General features: G+C 40.7%; 1 protein-coding gene across 1 annotated transcript; it reads left to right on the top strand.

Annotated features, from left to right (window-relative positions):
* The first annotated feature begins 590 nt into the window (after nucleotides 1–590).
* LOC128702999 (proton-coupled folate transporter) lies at nucleotides 591–15,748 on the top strand. The gene is made up of 7 exons (XM_053797518.2): nucleotides 591–2,439; nucleotides 2,860–3,012; nucleotides 7,234–7,816; nucleotides 8,279–8,374; nucleotides 10,514–10,744; nucleotides 12,603–12,759; nucleotides 13,346–15,748. Exons 1-7 carry the CDS (start codon nucleotides 2,287–2,289, stop codon nucleotides 13,776–13,778), a joined length of 1,806 nt encoding a protein of 601 aa, XP_053653493.2. The 5' UTR covers nucleotides 591–2,286; the 3' UTR covers nucleotides 13,779–15,748.
* Nucleotides 15,749–25,068: the final 9,320 nt, after the last annotated feature.

Here is a 25,068-nt window from a genome sequence, read left to right as displayed (position 1 = left end):
TTGTCACTACTACTACTACTACCACTAGTGAACATCGAAATGGTACCTCACTAGTATTGCACCTCACTCTGAGCCTTTATATACCCTGTGTCCATGTATTTGTTTGTAATGGCTTGACAAAGCTCCTGGAGAGCGAAACGTTGCCACAATAAAATGTCACATTAGTTGCACTTGTGTCCTTTTACTTTACATAACCTGTTTTTAAAGCAACACGAGGTTTAAGCTTCGATGACGTTACTCGGGAGTTTGTTCCATTCATCCACAACTCTATTACCAGACCAGTGCTTTCCTATATCCTTGAATATGTCTTATCAGTTACTACTACTACTACTACTACCACCACCACTACTACTGGTGCTTTTTGTTATTATTACAAGTACTCCTCCTTCTCTTCTTCCTTCTCCTCCCCCTCTTCCTCCTCCTCCTCCTCCTCCTCCTCTCCTTCCTCCGCCCATCGCCCTTGGTAATCTACGCTAGCCTCATAACCCGAGACTGGATAGTGCCTTCTTGCTCTCAGTCAGACCATGACTAGACTAGTATAAAGCATCGAGACTGCAGCGTTTCCCAGTTACTTGAGAACGTAACACGTTTGTAGCCCACAAGGTCTTGCTCAGCGGTACAGTGTAACTTACGATATTTGAAGTTTGATAGTTCTTGTTCTGGTTTAACTCCTCCGCTGCGATAGTTATTCCATACATTTGTTTTACGTGAATGTGAATAACATTTTTTTAATTATTCGGTTGATAAAAAATGCGTATTCATCACTATTTATCGTTGATAAAGGGAATCTTGTTTGCCAATAGTTATTGTCGGACGAAGGAAGCTGATTCATCCAGTGAAATCACTGATCAAAGGCAGTTGTTTACCAGCGTCAGCCAATGGGCGAGAAATCTGATATACTAGCAACTAACGTTTCCTGGAAGAAAATAGCAGATTCAGTTGGAACCTATGTGTGTTGGCGAGATCAGGGAGCCAGCCAGTCAGTACCCAGCGTGTATGGGTGAGCAACAGTTTCGTCACCAGCACTTAACATCGGTGAAGGAGGAGAGAAGAAAGGACATTGTATCCTTCAGATATAATACTGATCTGGTCGTCAGTAGCACACTTGTGGCAAAGTTATAAGTTCCTATAACGTGTGTGTGGAGTTCCTATAACGTGTGTGTGGAGTTCCTATAACGTGTGTGTGGAGTTCCTATAACGTGTGTGTGGAGTTCCTATAACGTGTGTGTGGAGTTCCTATAACGTGTGTGTGGAGTTCCTATAACGTGTGTGTGGAGTTCCTATAACGTGTGTGTACTGAAGTTCCTAGTGTATGGAAGGCTCTCCACTCTGTAGTTCCTAGTGTGTGTATTTATATTTGTTGGTGGATAGAGATCATCAACACTGTGTCAAGTGTGCGTTGGTGTAGTAAGACAGCCTGTGTCAAGTGTTGATGTGAGAAGCCAGATAGCCCATTCGTGTCAAGTGTTGATGTGAGAAGCCAGCCAGCTCATTCGTGTCAAGTGTTGATGTGAGAAACCAGATAGCTCATTCGTGTCAAGTGTTAATGTGAGAAGCCAGATAGCTCATTCGTGTCAAGTGTTGATGTGAGAAGCCAGCCAGCTCATTCGTGTCAAGTGTTGATGTGAGAAGCCAGCCAGCTCATTCGTGTCAAGTGTTAATGTGAGAAGCCAGATAGCTCATTCGTGTCAAGTGTTGATGTGAGAAGCCAGCCAGCTCATTCGTGTCAAGTGTTGATGTGAGAAGCCAGCCAGCTCATTCGTGTCAAGTGTTGATGTGAGAAGCCAGCCAGCTCATTCGTGTCAAGTGTTGATGTGAGAAGCCAGCCAGCTCATTCGTGTCAAGTGTTGATGTGAGAAGCCAGCCAGCTCATTCGTGTCAAGTGTTGATGTGAGAAGCCAGCCACCTCATTCGTGTCAAGTGTTGATGTGAGAAGCCAGCCAGCTCATTCGTGTCAAGTGTTGATGTGAGAAGCCAGCCAGCTCATTCGTGTCAAGTGTTGATGTGAGAAGCCAGCCAGCTCATTCGTGTCAAGTGTTGATGTGAGAAGCCAGCCAGCTCATTCGTGTCAAGTGTTGATGTGAGAAGCCAGCCAGCTCATTCGTGTCAAGTGTTGATGTGAGAATCCAGCCAGCTCATTCGTGTCATGTGTTGATGTGAGAAGCCAGCCAGCTCATTCGTGTCAAGTGTTGCTGCAGGAAGTCAGCACATCCGTGCCACGTGCATCTCGGTGGAGGTGCGTATTTGATTCATCAACAAACGAGGTGGTGTTGCAAGAACTCAGAGATGATGGCGGCCCGTCTGGTGACTGCGCTGAAAGCTATCACCGTAGAACCTGTCATGCTCGTAGACGGAGCGTGCAAAGAAGCCATGCTCCTCTTCACTGAAAACGTTCAACTGAACAAGATATGTTCAGTGAATTTAGGGTTCTCACCAGAGGTAAGTGTTGCGACCTGAGCGAAGTCTTTGATGAAGCAATAGTTCGTTGTCTTAACTGAAGAAATTCGAACAAAAATAATATTGAAGAATTAGACACATGTGAAACATCTGGGATCTTTATTTGTAGATGTTTCGCCATCCAGTGGCTTATCAGTACAAAATCAAGAACATAATGTATTGATAAAGCCACTGGATGGCGAAACGTCTACAAATAAAAATACCCAGATGTTGCGCATGTGTATAATTCTGCTTCTTGTCGATATTGTGTACCATTCATGTACAAAAATAACATTAATTGAAAGTTGATATACATCACAATAAGTAAAAATTTTGTCCTTGTTTTAAAGAAATTGATACATGTAAATTTTTAGAATGTAGGCCAAGAGTAAAAGGTGAAATAAGAGTATTTGTTGACCACAGGTGTGTGCTAACTTGTCAGCTCATCCAGAGGAGAGTGTGAGAGTCCAGAGAGAGTTCTCTATCTTCACCTTCTACAACAGTATCATCATATCAGTACTACCTCTCATCTACGTGCTCTTCATGGGCGCCTGGAGTGACAAATACGGACGAAAGGTGAGTTGCTGGTGCCTCTTATCTTTCTGATATACCTGGAGCCAGTCTGGATGGTTGGTAAGTAAGATTGTCAAGGGCATCGAGAACTGGTTGGAAGAGACTAGAGTCATGATGCCGAAAAGCAAAGATGTCGTCTACATAGCGGAGCCAGAGGGAGGGGGATACACCAACAGTACAAGCAATGTGGAAAAAGACACTTATGTCCAGTTCAGGACATTTATTAGAGGAAACGTTTCGCCACGAGTGGCTTCTTCAATCCTAAGGATTGAAGAAGCCACTCGTGGCGAAACGTTTCCTCTAATAAATGTCCTGAACTGTACATAAGTGTCTTTTTCCACATCGTGTCGGTATCACCATACCATTTCCTCAGTACAAACAATATTTAACAATTAAGAATACCTTCATCCCAAAATAGGGATCACAGTAAACTCGTAGTATATATACACTGAAATATACACTTCACGATGTTGTTTCATACTACGGAACAATACTCTTCTCCAGACTGAGGGACTGACCACCTCAAAACTTAAAGGGTGATGGACTGATTACATCGTCTTCAAGTATCTTCTGCTTCTATCAACTTTTCTGTACTCGACTGAAGAAGCCTACTGTGTAGGCGAAACGTTTCGAAATAAAGATACCTAACTGTTGCATATGTGTCTTACCTAACACACTTCACGATACATATGTATATCTTGTGACTGGATGCCATTCCTCTGTTTTATTCTTCTGCCAAATGGATCTTGTTATATTATCCTTCCTAATGATAGTTTTACTTGGCAAAATTTGTTTGTGTAAAAAAAAAAAAAAAAACAGTAATCACATTGATATTCAGTCTAAGGTCAATAGACAGTCAGACGTTGAAGACATGTGAGTGATTGCAGATAAATGGTTGAGAGAACAAGTTGATGATTGAGACATTTGTGCAACAGGTGGCTTCCTCAGTCCGACGGAGATAAATAGTTGAAGATAAGGAGTATAAGGTAATCAGTCCCTCAGCCTTGGAGTTGGTGTGAAGAGCACCGTAGTCGTGTAGAATCTACACCACTACGGTGCTCTTTACACCACCTCCAAGGCTGAGGGACTGATTACCTCATCTTTTGTATATAGTTCTACTGCCTACAAATTATGTCCTTGAATCTATATTGATAAAGCCATTGGAGGGCGAGACGTCTACAATAAAGATACCCAGATGTTGCACATGTGTCTAAATCTTAATCTTGTCGGTTTAGTATACCATACTTGTACAATGCGACATATGGGAATCTTTATTGAGGAAATGTTTTGCCACACATTGGCTTCATCAGTCCAATACAAAGAAAGTTGTAAAGAGAGGGGGAGGTTGAGGTAATCAGTCCCTCAGTCTGGAATCGATGTGTTCAGTCCATCACTCTTATAGAAAGTACAGCATATGTTGTAGATTCGCCGGTACAGCGCCCGGCCCAGGTCTTTTCCAAGAGGTGGCCCCGCCTTGGCTCCCAGGAATGGGAGTGTCTTGAAGGGCATGACAACTGCACAGCAGCAGGCAATGTCAGGAAGGGCCGAGAAGGCAGCCTTTACAGGATCGATTGGAACCACACCCCAGCTTTAGCCAATGGCTGAGTGCTGGGGAACAGCTTTACGGTGATTGGTCGATGGGAAGCTTGCTAGTGGAGTGAACCGTTTTATAGGGATCTGAACTTCTTCCTTGAGATGTAGTCCACTTCAATCAGGTTTTTGGTATCTACTATACGCTGGTTGATATAATGAAGCATTTGTTCGAAGGTGTAGACATGCTTCGAGTCGCAGGTAAACTTAACAGTCCCATCCTGGAGTCGTTGGTGTATTTCTTGGGCAATTATCTCGTCATTGTATTGGTCAGTTGTGCAGAATCAGACACCAGCAAAGCCATGTATTCAGGCTTATTTTCAAGGGCTGAGGCAGCCACAGAAGGGCTGGCAGTAGTGGAAGTTGAAGGAGTGACTGATTGGGCCGGGGTAGCACGATGTTGTAGCGTTTTAGCTCTCTTGGCTGGTGGCTGAGACGGGCGAGGCGAGATCGCTGATTGGTCCATTGCAGTGGTAGTAGAAGGCGGTGGTTGCCTCTCATTGGTGGGGTGTAGAGGAGTCTCGTCGGTCGATGATTGGTCCATCGCAGTGGTGGAAGGAGGAGGCGGTGGTCATTGGTGTCACATGGAGGCGACGGTGGTGGTGGAGCTGTGGAAACATAAACAATATTTGCGTTGGACTTGATGATTTCTATCGAAGGTGGAGATTCAGGAAATGTAAAGCTGGGTATATTGTTTAGCCTGAAGAGTTCACTGATGGTGGAACTGAAGGATCCAGGTAGATCTACAGTGTGCACGTGGGCATACATAATGCAGGAGAGAATGTTGGTGGGATCACCGGCAGGTATCGGTGGAAATGTATCACCGCTGGAGGACACAGTTTTTGTGGTCGGAGAAGTGGCTTATATAGTGCAGTCAGGCGAATGGAAGCAGGAGGAGGCGGGATCACAGTGGGACCATCCACTGGTGTAAGTAGGTGTTCGTCCAAAGGTTGGACAAGTGTTGAAGAATTCTTTGTATCAAGATCCCATGATGCTGCAGTGTCTGACAGATGTGATTTATCGGTTTTGAAAACCATTTATCACATGGGAACCTTTACTGAGGAAACCAGTGTGTGGGGAAACGTTTTCTCATGTTTAGTTAGGTTAGACTGCCATCTGTTGACACACACACAAATAACCAGCACATACGAGAGAGGAGCTCACGACGACGTTTCGGTCCAAGTTGGACCGAAACGTCTCCGTAAGCTCGTCTGTCCTATGTGCTGGTTATTTGTGTATTGTTCCAGTCACGAGGAGACAGTAAAACTAATAATAATAATTATAATAATAATAATAATAATAATAATAATAATAATAATAATAATAGAATTCCCGACGAAACATTAGGTAAATGCACACAGACGCAACTAATGTGACATTTTATTGAGGCAACGTTTCGCTCTTCAAGAGCTTTGTTATTAATATTATTATTATTGCTATTAATGACATTATTATTAAGTATAAGGAGCAAAACGTTGCCACATTCTACCAATAGTAATTATTATTATTATTATTATTATTATTATTATTATTATTATTATTATTATTATTATTATTATCATTATTATTATTATTATTATTATTATTATTATTATTCTGTCAAATATACTATTAAATAATGTTAAGTTACAACAAAATTTGCCTGCCATATTAAGTGAACCTCGAGATCCCATTTCAGAATTATTTCCGTAAGAATCGGTAAAATCTTTTGCAATTTCTTGTGGTCAAGGACCTTCCATCTTATCCTGTCACTCTTCCAGTAGAACTGAGATATTTATGTAACTGTCTGGTACCTTCAGTCAGTATGTGTTTAGTTGCATAGCTTCAATTTGTGTTGCAGTGTTCCTAATTACGTACTTGTCGGCTCTCACCTGTTTATGGTTGCAGGGGTCGAGTCATAGCTCCTGGCCCAGGTATTGTATACCATTAGTATAAACAGTCTTCCAGTGGTGGACCCAAATTGGAATGATTAATGATATCCTCGTAGCCTTGCCCAGTCTCAGGCTGACACATCTCATTATGTGATATGTGAGGCCCAACTTGTGTGACTGGAATATGACAGGGATCCATAGCTAGCTTTGGTTCCCACCATGTAACTGTCATTTAAATAGGGTAGCAGCACACTGCTGATGTTCCCACTATTGATCTATCATACAGAGAAGAGTAACACTATGGTGTTACTTGATGCTTGATAAAAAGCCTTTCATAAACAAACAGCCTTGTTTGAAATCAATCATCTGTTGATCTTTGATTGTTTTTGTATATGATTATACACCGTAGTAATAACACTCACACTGTTAAACATTATATCATAAGAATGACACTTTTGCAACATTTGGGAATCTTTACTGAGGAAACGTTTCGCCCGCCAGTGGCTTCTTCAGTTTAATACAAAGAGGAACGGTTGAAAAAGAGGAGTAGTTTGAGGTAATCAGTCCCTGAGCCTGGAATCGATTCCAGGTTAAGGACTGATTTCCTCAAACTCCTCCTTTTTTCCACCGTTCTTCTCTGTCTTGAACTGAAGCCACTGGCGGGCGAAACGTTTCCTCAGTGTAGATTCCTAAATAATGGAAAGGTATCTCAGTCTTTTAAACCATTTATCACACGTCATATATTTTCTTTTTTTGCTGACAGATTCCCATACTAGTAACGGTGGTGGGTCACGTGATGTTTGCTGGGGGTTACCTGCTGTCCAACTGGCAAACCAGCTGGCCTGTAGAAGTGATCTACTTTGTGACCTTTTTGGAAGCTCTGGGAGGCACCAACGCAGGCATCCTCTCCTCTACAGTCAGCTACATCAGCGACATCAGCAAGGAAGCTCAGCGAACCTCTCGCATCAGTACGGCCAACTCGATGTGGTTCTTAGGCGGTCCCCTGGGTACGCTAGTTGGTGCATTAGTCATTAAGTACAGTGATTATAATATGGCTTTAGGACTCGTGTTGCTCGCATACTTTCTCACAGGTATTTATATCGTCGTCTTCATAAAGGAAAGTCACGGACCCTTCGCCAAGAAAAAGCTACAAGCAAAGGGATCCATCACAGATGACTCCAACTTCACGAAAAGGGATGTGAAAATTACCACCATGGTGGTGGATTTCTTCAACTGGAGGCGCGTAGTGGAGTCCTTCAAGACAGCGTTCAGGAGACGCGAGGGCAACGCGAGGGCTATTCTCTTGGCTGTAATGACTGCTAACATGATACGACGCATGGCTAGAGGTAATTGCATGTACATACATGGTATACAATACCGAATAGATGAAATGATGCATGTGCAACATTTGAATATCTTCATTGTAGACGTCAATGAAGATACCCAGATGTTGCACGTGTTTAATTCTTCAGTTCACTGATTCTTTACTCCCGCATAAATCTACATAAAATGTCCTTAGAAAGATTTATTATTAATCAATACTCAGCTTGTAAATATAGAAAACACAAAGTCACAATACCGTGACTGGAACAATACATATACAATCCGCACAGAGGAGAAAGAAACTTTATCGTTTCGGTCCAACTTGGACCATTAACTAGTCACACTATGACTAGTTAATGGTTCAAATAGGACCGAAACGTCGTCGTAAAGTTTTTCTCCTATGGTCGGGTTATTTGTGTACTGTAAATATACTATTTGTAAAGCTTTCAGTGCCTAACTATTATGGTCAAATTCTACTGTTCCAGGGTTCTTCATGTACCTGTTCGTGCGTCGCGCCCTACAATGGGACGCCACTGACTACGGCTACTGGATCACTTATCGTAACTTAATGGCTGCCCTTGGTACGTTAATTACAAATACACCACAACTTTGTAGAGTAAAGTACGGTACACATTTGATAATGGAGTAACTGACACGTGTAAACTACACGGTATTTCACTCGTAGGAGGCCCCGAGTTATCGTTCACCACAGATATACAACCAACACGGTTGCACCTACGAGAGTACCAACTCGGCTGCACCTACGAGAGTACCAACTCGGCTGCACCTACGAGAGTACCAACTTGGCGCCTTCTACGAGTGAAACACCGTGTATATAGACAGCCCCTTCTTATGCACAGCATTCACAGTAGCCTAAAGGTTAGCTTCTGATTACTAGGCGAAGAGACAAAAACACCAGACTATTGCAATGTTATGGTTGGCCAAATTTGACTTCTCAATATTTTGATAAGTTTAGTATACACTTGGTTAATACATGTGTTGAACTAGATTAATGGTTGTTTAAACTTCTGTTTAAATGTTAAAATGATGTGGATCAACAGGGTTGTTATTGATACGTAAGAGTTAAATATAATTCAGGTTCAGGAGGTGATTTCTCATTATTTTTTTACTTTTTTCACGTTTTTTTTTATTTTTCTGATTAGTTTTTATTACTTTTGCCTATTTTTGACATTTTTTATTATTTTTGCTATTTTTGACTATTTTTTTTACTATATTTAACTGTTTCGATTATTTTTAAAGGGGAATATGTTATAGGCATTGCATGATTTAAGAAAAACTTGGAAACGTGAGTAAATATACTGAACATTATTGAATTATCTCTGTCAGTCAATAGTTCTTATACTCATGATAAATTTAATCACTTAAAATCGTCGTTGAGTCTAAAAGAGACAGTTGGGGTGACAGTTGGCTGCAAGACCTCGTAAGTGCACTCAGACCTTGAGTATGCTCCACTTTCTTGGAACGCCTGTCTCCCGTCTCATCTTCGATATTATGACAGTATAATTAAAAACAGAGCAAGACGGGGTAATAATAATAATATCTCTATTTCTACAAGTACATGTACAAGGTATACAAGTACATGTACAAGGTATACAAGTACATGTACAAGGTATACAAGTACATGTACAAGGTATACAAGTACATGTACAAGGTATACAAGTACATGTACAAGGTATACAAGTACATGTACAAGGTATACAAGTGCATGTACAAGGTATACAAGTACATGTACAAGGTATACAAGTACATGTACAAGGTATACAAGTACATGTACAAGGTATACAAGTGCATGTACAAGGTATACAAGTGCATGTACAAGGTATACAAGTGCATGTACAAGGTATACAAGTGCATGTACAAGGTATACAAGTACATGTACAAGGTATACAAGTACATGTACAAGGTATACAAGTACATGTACAAGGTATACAAGTACATGTACAAGGTATACAAGTACATGTACAAGGTATACAAGTACATGTACAAGGTATACAAGTACATGTACAAGGTATACAAGTACATGTACAAGGTATACAAGTGCATGTACAAGGTATACAAGTACATGTTCAAGGTATACAAGTACATGTACAAGGTATACAAGTACATGTACAAGGTATACAAGTACATGTACAAGGTATACAAGTACATGTACAAGGTATACAAGTACATGTACAAGGTATACAAGTGCATGTACAAGGTATACAAGTACATGTACAAGGTATACAAGCCTAGTTGACATTAATGAAAAGAAACCCGCTTGTTATACTGAGCACTTCTGACCCATACCAGTCGACTAATACCCAGGTACCCATTATTACTGATGGGTGAGCAAGGACAACTGGTGTAAGGAAACGCACCCAGTGTTTCCAACCTTTGCCGGGAATCGAACCTGGACCCCTCACCGTGTGAAGCGAGAGCTTTTGCCACCAGGGCACGGGCCAGTGTTGATGAAGAAACAGACACACGTGTAATATGTGTCTAATTCTTTATCTTGTCGGTATTGTATACCGACAAGATGAAGTACAGTGCTCAGTGTTATCATTGATTATGCCAGCTTTCAGAGGAGCTGTTATTCTTGTCCAATTGTGGTCAAGAAAAGATGCAGTGGCTGGTATTCTTATTTATACGTTACAATATAAAGATTCATCCATTTTGTCTTAAATTACCTTATATAAAACTAATATTTTTATCATTTACAGGCTCGCTGTTCCTGGTGCCGTTCCTAACAAAGTTACTGTCTTTCACGGACGCTTCACTGGTGGTGATAGCGACAGTGTCTATGATAGGGGAGTACGTGTGTTATGGTCTGGTAAGTGGACCAGCACAAACATTCCTCATGTGGCTGGGACCTCCTGCAGGTCTCATCTCCAACGCTATAGTCATCTCCCTCAAGTCGATGTCAACCAAACTCGTCAAAAGCGAAGAGAAAGGTGAGCTGGTTTGTTTCTATGTTAAGTAATACAGACAAGTTGATGAATAAGGCACATGTGCAACACCTGGGTATCTTTATTGATGAATAAGGCACATGTGCAACACCTGGGTATCTTTATTGATGAATAAGACACATATACATCACCTTGGGTATCTTTAATACTGTCTTTGGTGTTAAATCACCTTTGCATTTGACTGTTGAAGCCTGGTATGCAGACAACACGTTAAGATAAAGTAAGATACACACGATTTGCACATGTATCTTATTCATTACTTTTGTTCCTAAGTTTTTTAAATAAGGCTGAAGTTCACTAGTTTAATTAGAAAGCAAATTAATCTAATTTGTCCAACAGAATACTGTTTAACAAAGAGGAGAACTATATCTAGGTGAGCATCCGTCCAAACCATACCACGGGTGGGGATAGAACCCGCGATCAGAGAGTCTCAAAACTCCAGACCGTCGCGTTAGCCACTGGACCAGCTAGCCACAATAAGATTCGTCCAACTAGGTATATTTCTACACTATAGGAAGGTTAGCATAGGCACCACTGTGACCACAAATTCGTCTGTAAAAACTTGCATTTGTGGTCACAGTGGTGCCTATGCTAACCTTCCTATGGTGCAGAAATATACCTAGTTGGACGAATCTTATTGTGGCTAGCTGGTCCAGTGGCTAACGCGACGGTCTGGAGTTTTGAGACTCTCTGACCGCGGGTTCAATCCTGCCCGTGGTCTAGTTTGTTTGCAATCGTGTCATTACGATTTCGTGAGCCATCCGTCCAAAGACTGGTCAAAATGAACAGGGCTGTTGCTGTTGTTGGGAATTTTAAGTTAGGGACTATTACGCAGTGAACTGTAGTGAATAATGTATTTAAGAGAAAAACGCTCCATGTATAATATCATTACCCGGGATTTGTAGTGAAGCGGGGCTCGTATTATCCCTTGTATCTCAACGATGGTCTCCCTTGTATCCCTTGTATCTCAACGATGGTCTCCCTTGTATCCCTTGTATCTCAACGATGGTCTCCCTTGTATCCCTTGTATCTCAACGATGGTCTCCCTTGTATCTCAACGATGGTCTCCCTTGTATCCCTTGTATCTCATCGATGGTCTCCCTTGTATCCCTTGTATCTAATCGCTTGTCTCCCTTGTATCTCAACGATGGTCTCCCTTGTATCCCTTGTATCTCAACGATGGTCTCCCTTGTATCTCAACGATGGTCTCCCTTGTATCCCTTGTATCTCAACGATGGTCCCCCTTGTATCCCTTGTATCTCAACGATGGTCTCCCTTGTATCTCAACGATAGTCTCCCTTGTATCCCTTGTATCTCAACGATGGTCTCCCTTGTATCCCTTGTATCTCAACGATGGTCTCCCTTGTATCCCTTGTATCTCAACGATGGTCTCCCTTGTATCCCTTGTATCTCAACGATGGTCTCCCTTGTATCCCTTGTATCTCAACGATGGTCTCCCTTGTATCCCTTGTATCTCAACGATGGTCTCCCTTGTATCCCTTGTATCTCAACGATGGTCTCCCTTGTATCCCTTGTATCTCAACAACGAGGCTGGAGACGAGCCCAAGTGCACATAACAAAGTGTGTGTATCAGTGGTACATAATGCAGATTAGATGATAAATTAGACACATGTGCAACGTGTGTGTATCTTATTCTGTACACGTTTCGCCAACCAGTCTTCTATATTGTATTGATTAAGCTACTGACAGGCGAAACGTCTACAAAATAAAGATACCCAATTTAGCATCCTAGCAGAACGTGTGTGTTGCATTGACTTGTATGCAATTCTCTGTTGATAAGTCATCATTTCGATTGTAAACTAACGTTGATGTTGCTCAACAGGTCGTATAAACGCGGTGATGGCGGCACTCAACGGGTTGATGCCGATGATGGGTTACGCTGTCTACTCTCCCCTCTACTACAACACCGTTGATTCCTTCCCAGCTGCTCAGTTCTTCTTTGCTGCCTCTCTCAACGTTATCATTATGATCACCTTCATGTAAGTCGAATTAAATAATAACTCAGTAGAAAATAATCTGCGAGAATAATCACAAAATTCAAATCATTCTTTTAGTCATGTTCCTTTTAAGAAAAAAAAAAATCACAGTTCGGTGACTGGAATAATTTGTAGCTAACAGAAAATGGTAATATATTTTTAAATTGTGTTCCTGTTCGTTCTGATTTTTTATTAAATAACGACTGAGAGTTCCTTAATAATAATCCAAGTTGGGCTTAGAAGCTGTTTAAAGAATTAACTTCTATTTGTGGTCTGTTGTGCCGTCTTCCACAGGCGCTTTTTTTTTTTTTAGTGTGATGAAAATGGTTTATAAAAACGACAAGTTGATAAATGAGACATCTGTCCAACATTCGGAAATCTTTATTGCGGGAACGTGTCCACAATAAAGATTTCCGAATGTTGCATACGTGTCTCATTCTTCACCTTTCTCAGCAATAAGACCTTCGTCTTCCTACCTATATGTGCCTTTGGGACAAAACATTCTAAGTAAATTGTATTAATGTTTACATTTTTGTGGCTTTTCCAACTACTTGTATGCATCACATTCCATTGTCTCTTCTTTGTTCAGTCTGGTGGAAGCGCTGCGTCACTCGTCGTCACACAACGCTGAGGATGTGGAACTGGAAGCCAAGAACAATGACACATTCATCCAGAAGGTCTTCAAGAAGCGCCTATCTATCACTCTCAAATCTGTTGACGTAACTCTCAGCGGTTCAGGAGGCCAGAAATCCCAGGAGCCGTCCACAGCTCACCAACTGCCGATAACCAAAGAACAATCGGCAAACACAACACTTGACTCCAGTAGAGAAAACACTGTCTCAGCTGTAGTTTCAGATGACAACAGTCAGCTGACTTTGAAAATCAAGAGGCTTGGGAGCACAGAGGACCAGACGAAAGGAACTTTGGACTTACCAGAAAGAGAGAACGCTACATGCTACGCCAGCGGGTTGAGTGATGCGGAGATCACTGCGTCAGAGAGGACGCAGAGAGAGGTTTCCTAAGGCAGCACTCAGCACAACAGAAAATAACACCTCTCCCAGGGCGAGACGTATGATCAAGTCTCCTTACACCGGCTGCCACCGTTCACCCAGCATTAACTAGGCAGCTGGGTGTTAGTGGGCTGTTGTGGGTGACATTCTGAGCAGGGAAGTACACAAGAGTCTCCGAACACCTGTTCGAGATCAACCTTTGTGAAAATAAGTGTTATTCCTCTATATAAAAATAGCCCTCAATTATTTTCTTTATTACATACGTCAAAGTCGAAGGATCACTGTGTCGCATTAAGAATCCCAGCCATCTTTTGACAACTCCGTTATACTTGGTAATTTTAGAATTAACAGTAGAATGGTTCTTGATCCAAAGAACTGGACGTACACTGTCTTCTCTAGGATCGATTCTGATAGCCTACCATCACCCCTACAAGCTTAGGGCTCCCCACATGATTGTAACAACAACAACAACAACAACAACAACAATAATAATAATAATAATAATAATAATAATAACAATAATAATATTTACAGAAAATGAAGATGATCGAATTCGGTTAGAATTTTTACCAACAAGAATTAAATGTTTGGCCATTTCCTGAACCTTTTGAAACAAATAAAAGAAATACACTAATTCAGTCTTCAAAATGCACTTAAATGTTAGGAAATTAGCTGACATTTATCCCAGATACTTTGAAAAGTCTCTTACTAAGCAGAGCATTATGGGTAGACTGAACTAAAATTTAAAACTGCTTGACATTGTAGAGATGAAGTTACATTATTTGAAGGCTTCGTTTAATGTAATGTGTGGAGTTAATATTATGAAATGTAATAATTATGTTAAGTAATAAAACTCTACGTGTTAAAACATCATTGTTAATGTGATGAGATGATACAGAGCCAGAACCAGAGGCCTAGTTTCTCCCTGCGAGCCCCGTGAGGGCAGGGGATGAGGCTACGCCTGGGGACAGTTGGTCCCGCAAGATGAGGAGGTACTTGTACCTCCTCCCATGAGAAACATAGGTCCCAAGACACTCCCAAGACAGGGAGCCAAGGCCGGGTCACCATCTGGAAAAGTCCCGGACCGGGACAGTACCGGTGAATCAAGAACCACAATATAAGACAGGCATACAACACTATATTGAAATTTTGGTTATAATAATTACTGAAGGGACAGGGGTACAAAAATAGTGGTAACAATAACTATACGAGTGTATTAACACTCGAACATTAGTTCGTTTTAATCTGGATAAGATTATTATTACATTTTAAACATCTGATATTTATTTCCCATCATATATTCAACATCATATCTAGAAAATGATGGTTAATAAGAAAATTTGAAGCAGTTGGCAGGTTGATTATTTTTTTAAATTTTCTGGAAGATAGTTTCCTATTTTTGGGTCTTAAATTTTCATGGCTTTTCTAATCAGACGGAATTGAATTCCTGGAATATCACAGTATTTTTTGTTATATTGTGTCTATATATATTCTGTTGCAGCTCTTCAAGAAGAGCTTAAGGTCTGGACTAATGTTTATATTGTGAATTCTGTATGTATATTATGTACATTAGTTAATATGGATGATTTGTATGTTCTGTTTATTTAAACTTCTGAACTGTGAGGATGTTCGGTGATAATTTTGACAGGGAATTTATATTGTGTCATGATTGGTTTTGTGTGATTTGTTGCTGTAGATGTCTGTGTACATATATGCTATGTAAGAATAGAGAGTGAATAATGTTATCTGAGGTACATATATATGTATTTTCGAAAGAATACCCACTGTTTTAGAATTTTTTTTAGATAAATGATGGACGTGTAAGTTGAATTCTAATGTCATATTTGTACTTAAAATTTTTTCATCATTGTGGCATTGTACGTATTATTTCTCTTTATGTTCATCTGTACATTTTTTTTAGCCTTATTTCCGAACATTGTGTCACAAATTTCTGTACAAACAATGTGAAAATAAATTCTGATTTCGAGTTTTGAGTTTATTCGTTTTGTTGGTTTCACGAACACATCATTAACAATCTTGTTGTAAACAACCGGATCTATATTCGAAATGATTGATTTAAAATTCTGGGAGGTAGTAAGTAGGTTTGACGTAGAGAGAAATAACAGAAGACCAGTGACAGTGCCCTTAGGCACCTCTTAATTTATTGTTGTTATTATTGGTCACATGTTGGTGTGTGATTAAGTCAGGGCATTATGTGTGTGTGAGAGTATGGTATCTGATTCTGTTTCTTCTAGTTCTCAGAAATAGAATGTCGTATTTTGCCTTATAAAAATTACTTCACTGTTCAACTGCCTCCCAGCACACATAAGGGGGATTACCAACAGACCCCTGGCAGTCTTCAAGCTGGCACTGGACAAGCACCTCAAGTCGGTTCCTGACCAGCCGGGCTGTGGCTCGTACGTTGGTTTGCGTGCAGCCAGCAGCAACAGCCTGGTTGATCAGGCTCTGATCCACCAGGAGGCCTCGTCACAGACCGGGCCGCGGGGGCGTTGACCCCCGGAACTCTCTCCAGGTAAACTCCAGGTAAACCACCATCCACAGGATGGAACATAAGAAAGAAGGAACACTGCAGCAGGCCTACTGGCCCATGCGAAGCAGGTCCAAGTCTCCTACCAGCTTAAGTCAATGCCCCAACCTAGTCAGGTCAGGTCACATTCACCCAAGGAACACGGCAACTGACCTAGTAAGAAAAGCTAATCAGGTCCAACTCACACCCACTCATGTATTTATCTAACTTACCTTTAAAACTACACAACGTTTTAGTCTCTATCACTGTACTTGGGAGTTTGTTCCTATATCCTTCCTGAATCTGAATTTATCCAACTTAAAACCGTTGCTACGAGTCCTGTCTAGGCTAGATATTTTCAGCACGTTATTTACATCCCCTTTATTTGTTCCTGTCTTCCATTTATACACCTAAATCATATCCCCCCTAATTCTACGCCTTTCTAGAGAGTGCAGATTCAGGGTCCTCAGTCTAACCTAATAGGGAAGATTTCTGATACATTGGGCCAACTTTGTCATCCTCCTTTGTATGTTTTCAAGAGCATTTATATCCATTCTGTAATACGGTGACCAAAACTGTGTAGCATAATCTAAATGAGGCCTAACCAAGGATATATAGAGTTGAAGAACAATGTGAGGACTCCTATTATTTATACTTCTTGATATGAAGCCAAGAATTCTGTTAGCTTTATTGCGAACACTTATACACTGTTGTCTTGGTTTCAGATTACTGCTAACCAGAAGTCCTAAATCTTTTTCGCAATCCGTAATATTAAGATCGACATTATTTAGTTTATATGTGGCATGGTTATTTTCCTGTCCAACATTTAGAACTTTGCATTTGTCTATATTAAACTGCATCTGCCACTTCTCCGACCACTGCATCAGTCTATTCAAATCTCCCTGGAGTGCTCTAATGTCCTCGTCAGAATGAATTCGACAACCTATTTTGGTGTCATCGGCAAACTTGCTTATGTCGCTCTTTATGCCCTCATCTAGATTGTGAACAACAGGGGGCCCAACACTGACCCCTGTGGAACACCGCTCGTGACGCTTCCCCACTCTAATTTCTCCCCATTTATGCAAACCCTCTGCTGCCTATTTGTCAACCATGCCTCTATCCAGGAAAAAAATTCTCCTCCTATTCCATGTGCCTTAATTTTCCTCAACAGTCTCTGATGTGGGACCCTGTCAAAAGCCTTACTGAAGTCCATATACACAATATCATATTCATTACCATGATCTACCTCCTCAAGCACCTTAGTGAAAAAAGTTAATAAATTCGTAAGGCAGGAATGCCCCTTTGTAAAACCATGCTGAGATTCGTTGATTAATTTATGCTTTTCAAGGTGGCTACGAACTGCCTAGGCAATTATTGATCCCATAAATTTTTCCACTATGGAGGTTAGGCTTATTGATCTATAGTTCGAAGCTAAGGACCTGTCACCTGCTTTGAAAATAGGTATCACATTTGCCATTTTCCACTTATCTGGCACCATGCCAGTCTGCAGTGATATGTTGAAAAGATTAGCCAGAGGTTTGCTAAGCTCCTCTTTACATTCCTTTAGAACCCTTGCATACAGTTCATCAGGGCCTGGGAATTTGTTAGGTTTTAATTTATCTATTTACCTAAGGACCGTGTCACTTGTGACCTTAATCGTGCATAGTTTATCATCATCCTGTTCTACATAATTTATTATTTCTGGAATATCGCTAGTATCTTCCTGTGTAAAAACTGAGAGGAAGTATGTGTTAAAAATTCTACACATTTCCTTATCACTGTCAGTGAGCTGGCCCGAGTAACTTTTGAGTGGGCCTATCTTGTCCCTGATCTTACTTCTGTATACCTGAAAGAATCCTTTTGGGTTAGTCTTCGATTCTCTTGCAACTTTAACCTCATAATCTCTTTTTGCTTTTCTTATTCCCTTTTTTATTTCTCTCTTTAACTGAATATATTGATTTCTTAATTGCACCTCTCCTCTTTTGATTTGCCTATATATACATCTCTTTTGACCAATGAGATGTTTGAATCTATTGTTCATCCATTTAGGGTCATTTTTGCTTGATCTGATTTCCCTATTTGGAACATAAGATGTCTGAGCAGCTAGAACTATGCCCTGGAAAACGTCATATCGGCAACCATCACCACTTACCTGACCCACAGTCAGGTCATTCCAGTTCAGCCAACCCAAGTAATTTTTCAGTCCTATGAAATCAGCCAAGTGGAAGTCAGGGACAGAGACTTGATTACCATCATTAGGGGAATTCCATGATATATTAAAACTGAGTGATTTGTGATCACTTTCCCCAAGCTCATCATTAACCTCAAGATTGTTAATTAGCGTTTCCCTGGTGGCAAGAACCAAGTCAAGCAGGTTATTTCCTCTAGTTGGCTCTGTCACAAACTGTTTGGAAAAACAATCCTGAATCGTATCAAGAAAGTCACTTGACTGTAAATTTCCTGTCAAATTGCTCCAGTCAGTCTGTCTATAGTTGAAATCTCCCATTATCACAACATTTTCGTATGTAGATACCTTACGAATTTCATCCCATAGAAGTTTACCGCACTCCCTATCAAGATTTGGGGCCCTGTAAATCACACCCAAAATTAGTTTTTCACGGCACTCGAGAAGCTGTAATCAAACAGATTCAGTGGCTGATGCTTCTAATTTTATATCTTGTCTAACACAACAATTTAAATTGTCTCTGACTACATTGCTACCCCACCACCCTTCCTGTTGACCCTGTCAGTGTGGAATAATTTATAGCCTTGTATGTGACATTCAGAAGGTATCTCTCTATCTTTCAGATTGATCCAGGGCTCTGTTATAGCAATGATATCTATGTTTCCTGCACTTGCAATTAATCTTAGCTCATCTATCTTATTTCTTACACTCCTGCTATTAGTATAGAAGACCTTAAGAGAGCTAGTCCCTTGCTGCCCTCTGCTGTCCCCCTTTTATTTATAACTTCATGATGAATGTCTTTTATATATTTACTGTTTTCAACCCTAGTGTTGCAACCTGACTGTTTCCCACACACACACACACATACCTCTATCTTCTATCAGTTTAAAATCCTAGGCATTTCAGCAATGTCCCTCTCGACTGAGTTTGCAAGAGCTACCACCCCTGCCCCAGAGAGATGTACCCCATCCCTTGCATACATATCATGTTTGCCATAAAAGTTGTCCCAGTTGTCAATGAATGGGATTGCAAGTTCCTTGCAGTATCTGTCTAGCCAGCAATTTACACCAATTGCCCTAGTCAACCATTCATTGCCCACTCCCCTTCTAGGCAAGATGCTACATATGACTGGGACCCCTCCCTTAGACTTAATTAAATCTATAGCTGACCTGTGCTTATCTAGGAGCTCTTCTCTCCTACCCTTCCCAATATCATTTCCACTAGCAGTGAGACAGATAATAGGCTTGTTCCCATTACCTAACATGATATTATCCTACCTGTTGACTATGTCACTAACACCAGCTCCAGGGAAGTACACTCTATCTCTTACCTTCTTATTCCTATTACAGAAAGCACGGTCCATTTATCTTACCTGTGAGTCACCAACCACAAGTATGCATTTACCTCTATTTGCAGGGGAAGTAGTACCTTTACCTTCACTGGCCACTGAAGTACACTCATCCTGAAGAACAGAGAAGCGATTTTCTACCTTCAATTCTTCTCTCTTAACTTTCCTTATTTTGATGCTCTTCCCATTACTGGGAATCACTTGCCGATTGTAGCAGGTGCTGGACTGCACCTCACTGCTGGTAACTGTTGCCACCTCCCCACCTACAGCTTCCTCGCAGCGAGAGACAGACTGCACCTCACTGCTGGTAGCCTCATTCCTCTCCACAATTCCAGCCACCTCACACTCGCTCCCAAACCCATTGAGGTGAACCTTCAGCCTCATAATTTCCTCCTGGAGAAGCAAGACTTCCTCCTTCAACTCTCCGACCTCAATTTTTAAAACATTACAAAAGTAAGTCATGATTTTGTAACCGTCTACACTAATCCACAGAGCAGCTCAGGGCCTGTGACCTCACATGACCACTGACCACTGACCACTGATCACTGACCACTGACCACTGACCACTGACCACTGACCACTGACCACTGACCACTAACCACTGATAAACTAGCCACTACCATCCACAGGATGGATATGAGGTACACAATAAACTAGCCACTACCATCCACAGGATGGATATGAGGTACACAATAAACTAGCCACTTCGGCGGCAAAATTTAAAAATCTATAAAATCATTTTGGGAATGTGGAAACGTCGTCTAGCTTTGGTTAGGCCCTCGTACTTATTTGGGGTCTGGCTCTGTGGTAAAGTACTCTGTACTCTGATACAGAGTTTGCAGGTTCGAATCCTGCTGTGGACACAGAGATAATGTTTATAATGTTGATAAAGACACACTCATCAGTTATAAACTTTATTGAGACGACGTTTCGCCTGCACAGCAGGCTTTAAAAAAGCTTTACCAGCAGGTATTCCCTTACCGTTTTCTATCACATAAAATGGTTTAAAATAGTTCTACCAGATTTTGGAGATCAGAAATGAGCTGCATTGAATGTTCTAACACTAATGCAATTAGATTATTTTTATTATTACTATTATTATTATTATAATAATTATTATTATTATTATTTTATAATATTCGTAGGAAAGCACTAAACTCGTAAGGGTCGAACATCACTTGGGGAATTGAAAGCACAGGATATACTAAAAAAATGCATATGACATGACTCACGAAATCGTAATGACTCGATTGTAAACAAACCATACCACGGGCGGGGTTAGAACCCGCGATCAGAGAGTCATAAAACTCCAGACCGACGCCCTAGCCACTGGGTCAGCTGGCTAACGCGTCGATCTGGAGTTTTATGACTGTTCGCTGGTTCTAACCCCAGCCCGCGGTATGGTTTGTATATGACATATTAAGAAATTTTTATTAGTCTACGTTTCGCTCACCAGGAGCTTTATAGATGTTAAAAACGTCTTAATATTGCACTCGTCTATTTTAACACATTACTCAAAACGAAATTTAAAAATATTTAATAAGTGCCTTAAGAAAAGTAAATAAATCTGTGTTTCCATAAATAATATAAACAAAATATTTTTTTTTGCTGAAGTTTGAAGTTTTGAGAACGTCGTGACTCACGAAATCTCAGTAAGACAATTGGGAAAAAATCACGGAACGGGATTATGACTCACTCGACATGGGTTTAAACTACACCCGTTCCGTGGTTAAAAATATTAATTAAAACTGTTATAAACCCTTATACGACTGTCTGTGGTAAATGCTGTTTGATATCACAGGTGTATCTATAGATCAGGATAGCCTCTCACGTATATATATATATATATATATATATATATATATATATATATATATATATATATATATATATATATATATATATATATATATATATATATAGCAAAGAGGGGAATGTATGAGAGTATAGTTTTACCAACGCTCTTATATGGGTGTGAAGCATGGGTGATGAATGTTGCAGCGAGGAGAAGGCTGGAGGCAGTGGAGATGTCATGTCTGAGGGCAATGTGTGGTGTGAATATAATGCAGAGAATTCGTAGTTTGGAAGTTAGGAGGAGGTGCGGGATTGCCAAAACTGTTGTCCAGACGGCTGAGGAAGGGTTGTTGAGGTGGTTCGGACATGTAGAGAGGATGGAACGAAACAGAATTACTTCAAGAGTGTATCAATCTGTAGTGGAAGGAAGGCGGGGTAGGGGTCGGCCTAGGAAAGGTTGGAGGGAGGGGATAAAGGAGGTTTCGTGTGTGAGGGGCTTGGACTTCCAGCAGGCATGCGTGAGCGTGTTTGATAGGAGTGAATGGAGACAAATGGTTTTTAATACTTGACGTGCTGTTGGAGTGTTAGCAAAGTAACATTTATGAAGGGATTCAGGGAAACCGGCAGGCCGGACTTGAGTCCTGGAGATGGGAAGTACAGTGCCTGCACTCTGAAGGAGGGGTGTTAATGTTGCAGTTTAAAAACTGTAGTGTAAAGCACCCTTCATCTTTACTGACGTTCATCTGTTGACAGTAGCATCATATCTGTACCACCATCATATCACCTGTACCAGTGCTAACGAGAGGGAAACACAGGAGACATCGTCAAATCAACAGTACAAAACTCCAAGGTATAGGACGGTTATCCCTCAGTGCCAGTCGTGGGAAAGAAGTGAATAGTTAAATAGTCAAGGTTAATGTTTTAGTAGCTGACCTATATTCAGCTGACCAGTGTACAGTGAGAGAATCATAGCAGAAAAAGCCAAATATATCTATAAACTCAAGGAAAGTCAGGTGGTGTTACTCCCCTCAGTGTTTTAAAAATGGCTGAGTCAGCAAAACAGGTCAGGAGACAACAACACGACACAACCCCCGATAAATGGAATTGAGGGGGATTTGGAAGGATAAAACCATTGATTAAACCTTTCTGGTCTACCAGAATGGAAAGGAGTTAGAAGTTAATTGGTGAAGCCAGACTGTGAAGTGAGGTGGGTAGGGGAGGGTGTAATAAGGGGTTAAATGTTAAATGTAAGGGTAACTGTAAGGGTTTTGTGAAGTTAAGGGAAAAGTGAGCAGTGAAGAGGGTTTTGAAGAGGAAATTTTACTAGTAATTCAGTGTAATTAAAGCAGATACTAAGTGTACTAGGGACTGGAAAAGAGAAATAAATATTATTGTATATGAGTAAAAGAGCGAAGAGTGAAAATGGCAGGCATTAGAGGGGTACAGGCTGCCATAATTATATTTATATTTCTTCTTCAATTCCATGAAGAAAGAAATCAGTCATGGGGGTTGGAAAAGGTGAATGGAGTAACAGCGCCCTGGACAGTAAAAGCCCAACAGTTGCCATCCTACCAGAAAAGTAAACCTCACTATCGCCGCAAGGTATGGCAACACCGCATACCCAAACAAAAACAATGGCACACAGCTCTTATTGTAGCGCTCTTAAGTGGTGATATCCAAATTAATCCAGGACCTCAAACTATTGTGCAGAGGCAAAACAGACAGATAAATGACGGCAATAATGACGGTCTAGTAGCTAGGGATGATAACCTTAACTCCATATGTAATGCATACATAGGTCAATGTGAGACAATACAGCCATTATTATCTCAAACACTACCAAACAGATGCATACACTGTACTAAAGTACGCATGAAAAACAGAAAAGGCACCTTATGTAAAATGTGTAAGGGGTGGGTGCATGATGGATGTATGTACAATTATAGCAACGGTGCCAGAATTCATTTTGTGTGTAACAAATGCACTTTGGCACAGTTACCCTTTAGCAGTGATGACATTGATTTACCTAATTTTAATACAAATGACCCATTGCCATATATTGATGATTATGATTGTTTTATGAAAACAGGCCTTCACTTTATTCATGTCAATGCAAGATCACTTCTTCCTAAATTGGCAGAGATTAGGATTCTAGCTAACAAAATTAGGGCGGCAGTTATAACCATCTCTGAATCTTGGTTGGATGATACGGTGACTGACGACGAGGTCAAAATAGAAGGTTACAATATAAAACGCTTAGATAGGAACAGAAAGGGTGGTGGAGTATGTGCCTACATTAGAAATGACTTAGCTTACAACCCAAGACCTGATTTAAATAACAATAAACTGGAGATTCTATGGTTTGAAGTGCTGCTTCCCAAGACCAAACCCATCTTAGTAGGAACTAGTTACCGCCCTCCTACCCAGGACCAGTTCTTAGAAGACTTTTCCAGAGTCTTGTCCGGAGTTGAAAGCAATTGCGAAACAATAATACTGGGCGACTTCAATATCTGTTTTCAGCAACAAAATAACGGGCTATGCAAAAGGTATAAGCAAATTCTAGGATTAAATAGCTACACCCAACTAATTAATAAACCAACCCGGATCACACAGTTCTCAGCCACCCTAATTGACCACATACTTTGCAACCGCGCTGAGAACATTAGTCAGTCAGGCGTCATTACCACAGGTCTTAGTGATCATTTCATCATTTACTGCACCAGGAAAATCACTAGGGATAGGATAGGCCTACACAGGACAATAAAAATGAGGTCAACTAGAAACTACAGTAAAGAAACACTGGTAAATAGGCTACACAATTGTGACTGGACAGAGATAACAAGTTGCACGGACGTAAACGATGCCTGGGAAAAATTCAAAACAATGTTCACTACCATTCTTAATAATATTGCACCAGTTAAAGAGGTTAGGATTAAACGAAGAACTGAACCCTGGATGACTACTGAGATATTAGATAATATGAAATTCAGAGACCAGCTGCTAAAAAGATTTAAAGCAAACAGACAGGATATTGCAGCACTAAATGAATTCCAAAGGGTGAGGAACAGAGTACAGAGGCTTATAAAAGGAGCAAAGGCAAAGCACTATTGCTCAAAAATTGAAGAATATAAGCATAACCCCAGAAAGCTCTGGCAACAACTAAAACAGTTGGGGTATAGCCATAAGCCAGTAGATAGGTCTAACATAGTACTCACTATCGATAATGAGGTATGCCACGAAACATCTAAGGTGGCAAATTGCTTTAATTCCTACTACACATCTGTTGCATCAACACTAGTAAGTAAACTACCAGCTGCATCAAATACCTTTAACACAGACTCTGATAAGTTTCAAACATACTATACCAATAAAGGGGTAACCCCAAACAGTTGTCAACTAGTAAGTGTATCTCATGACTTCATTCAAAAAGAACTAAGCAGGTTAAACC

The sequence above is a fragment of the Cherax quadricarinatus genome, chromosome 86 (genome assembly GCF_038502225.1).
Source record: "Cherax quadricarinatus isolate ZL_2023a chromosome 86, ASM3850222v1, whole genome shotgun sequence".
Classification (NCBI taxonomy): Eukaryota; Metazoa; Arthropoda; class Malacostraca; order Decapoda; family Parastacidae; genus Cherax; species Cherax quadricarinatus.
This window is presented reverse-complemented; position numbering and strand designations above follow the sequence as displayed.

Bases quoted from the DNA above. Each gene is read 5' to 3' on its own strand.
- LOC128702999 (XM_053797518.2), top strand. From the start codon at position 2,287: ATGATGGCGGCCCGTCTGGTGACTGCGCTGAAAGCTATCACCGTAGAA. The intron at 7,817-8,278 runs GTAATTGCATGT...CTACTGTTCCAG, and splicing joins GATACGACGCATGGCTAGAG to GGTTCTTCATGTACCTGTTC. The intron at 8,375-10,513 runs GTACGTTAATTA...TATCATTTACAG, and splicing joins TAACTTAATGGCTGCCCTTG to GCTCGCTGTTCCTGGTGCCG.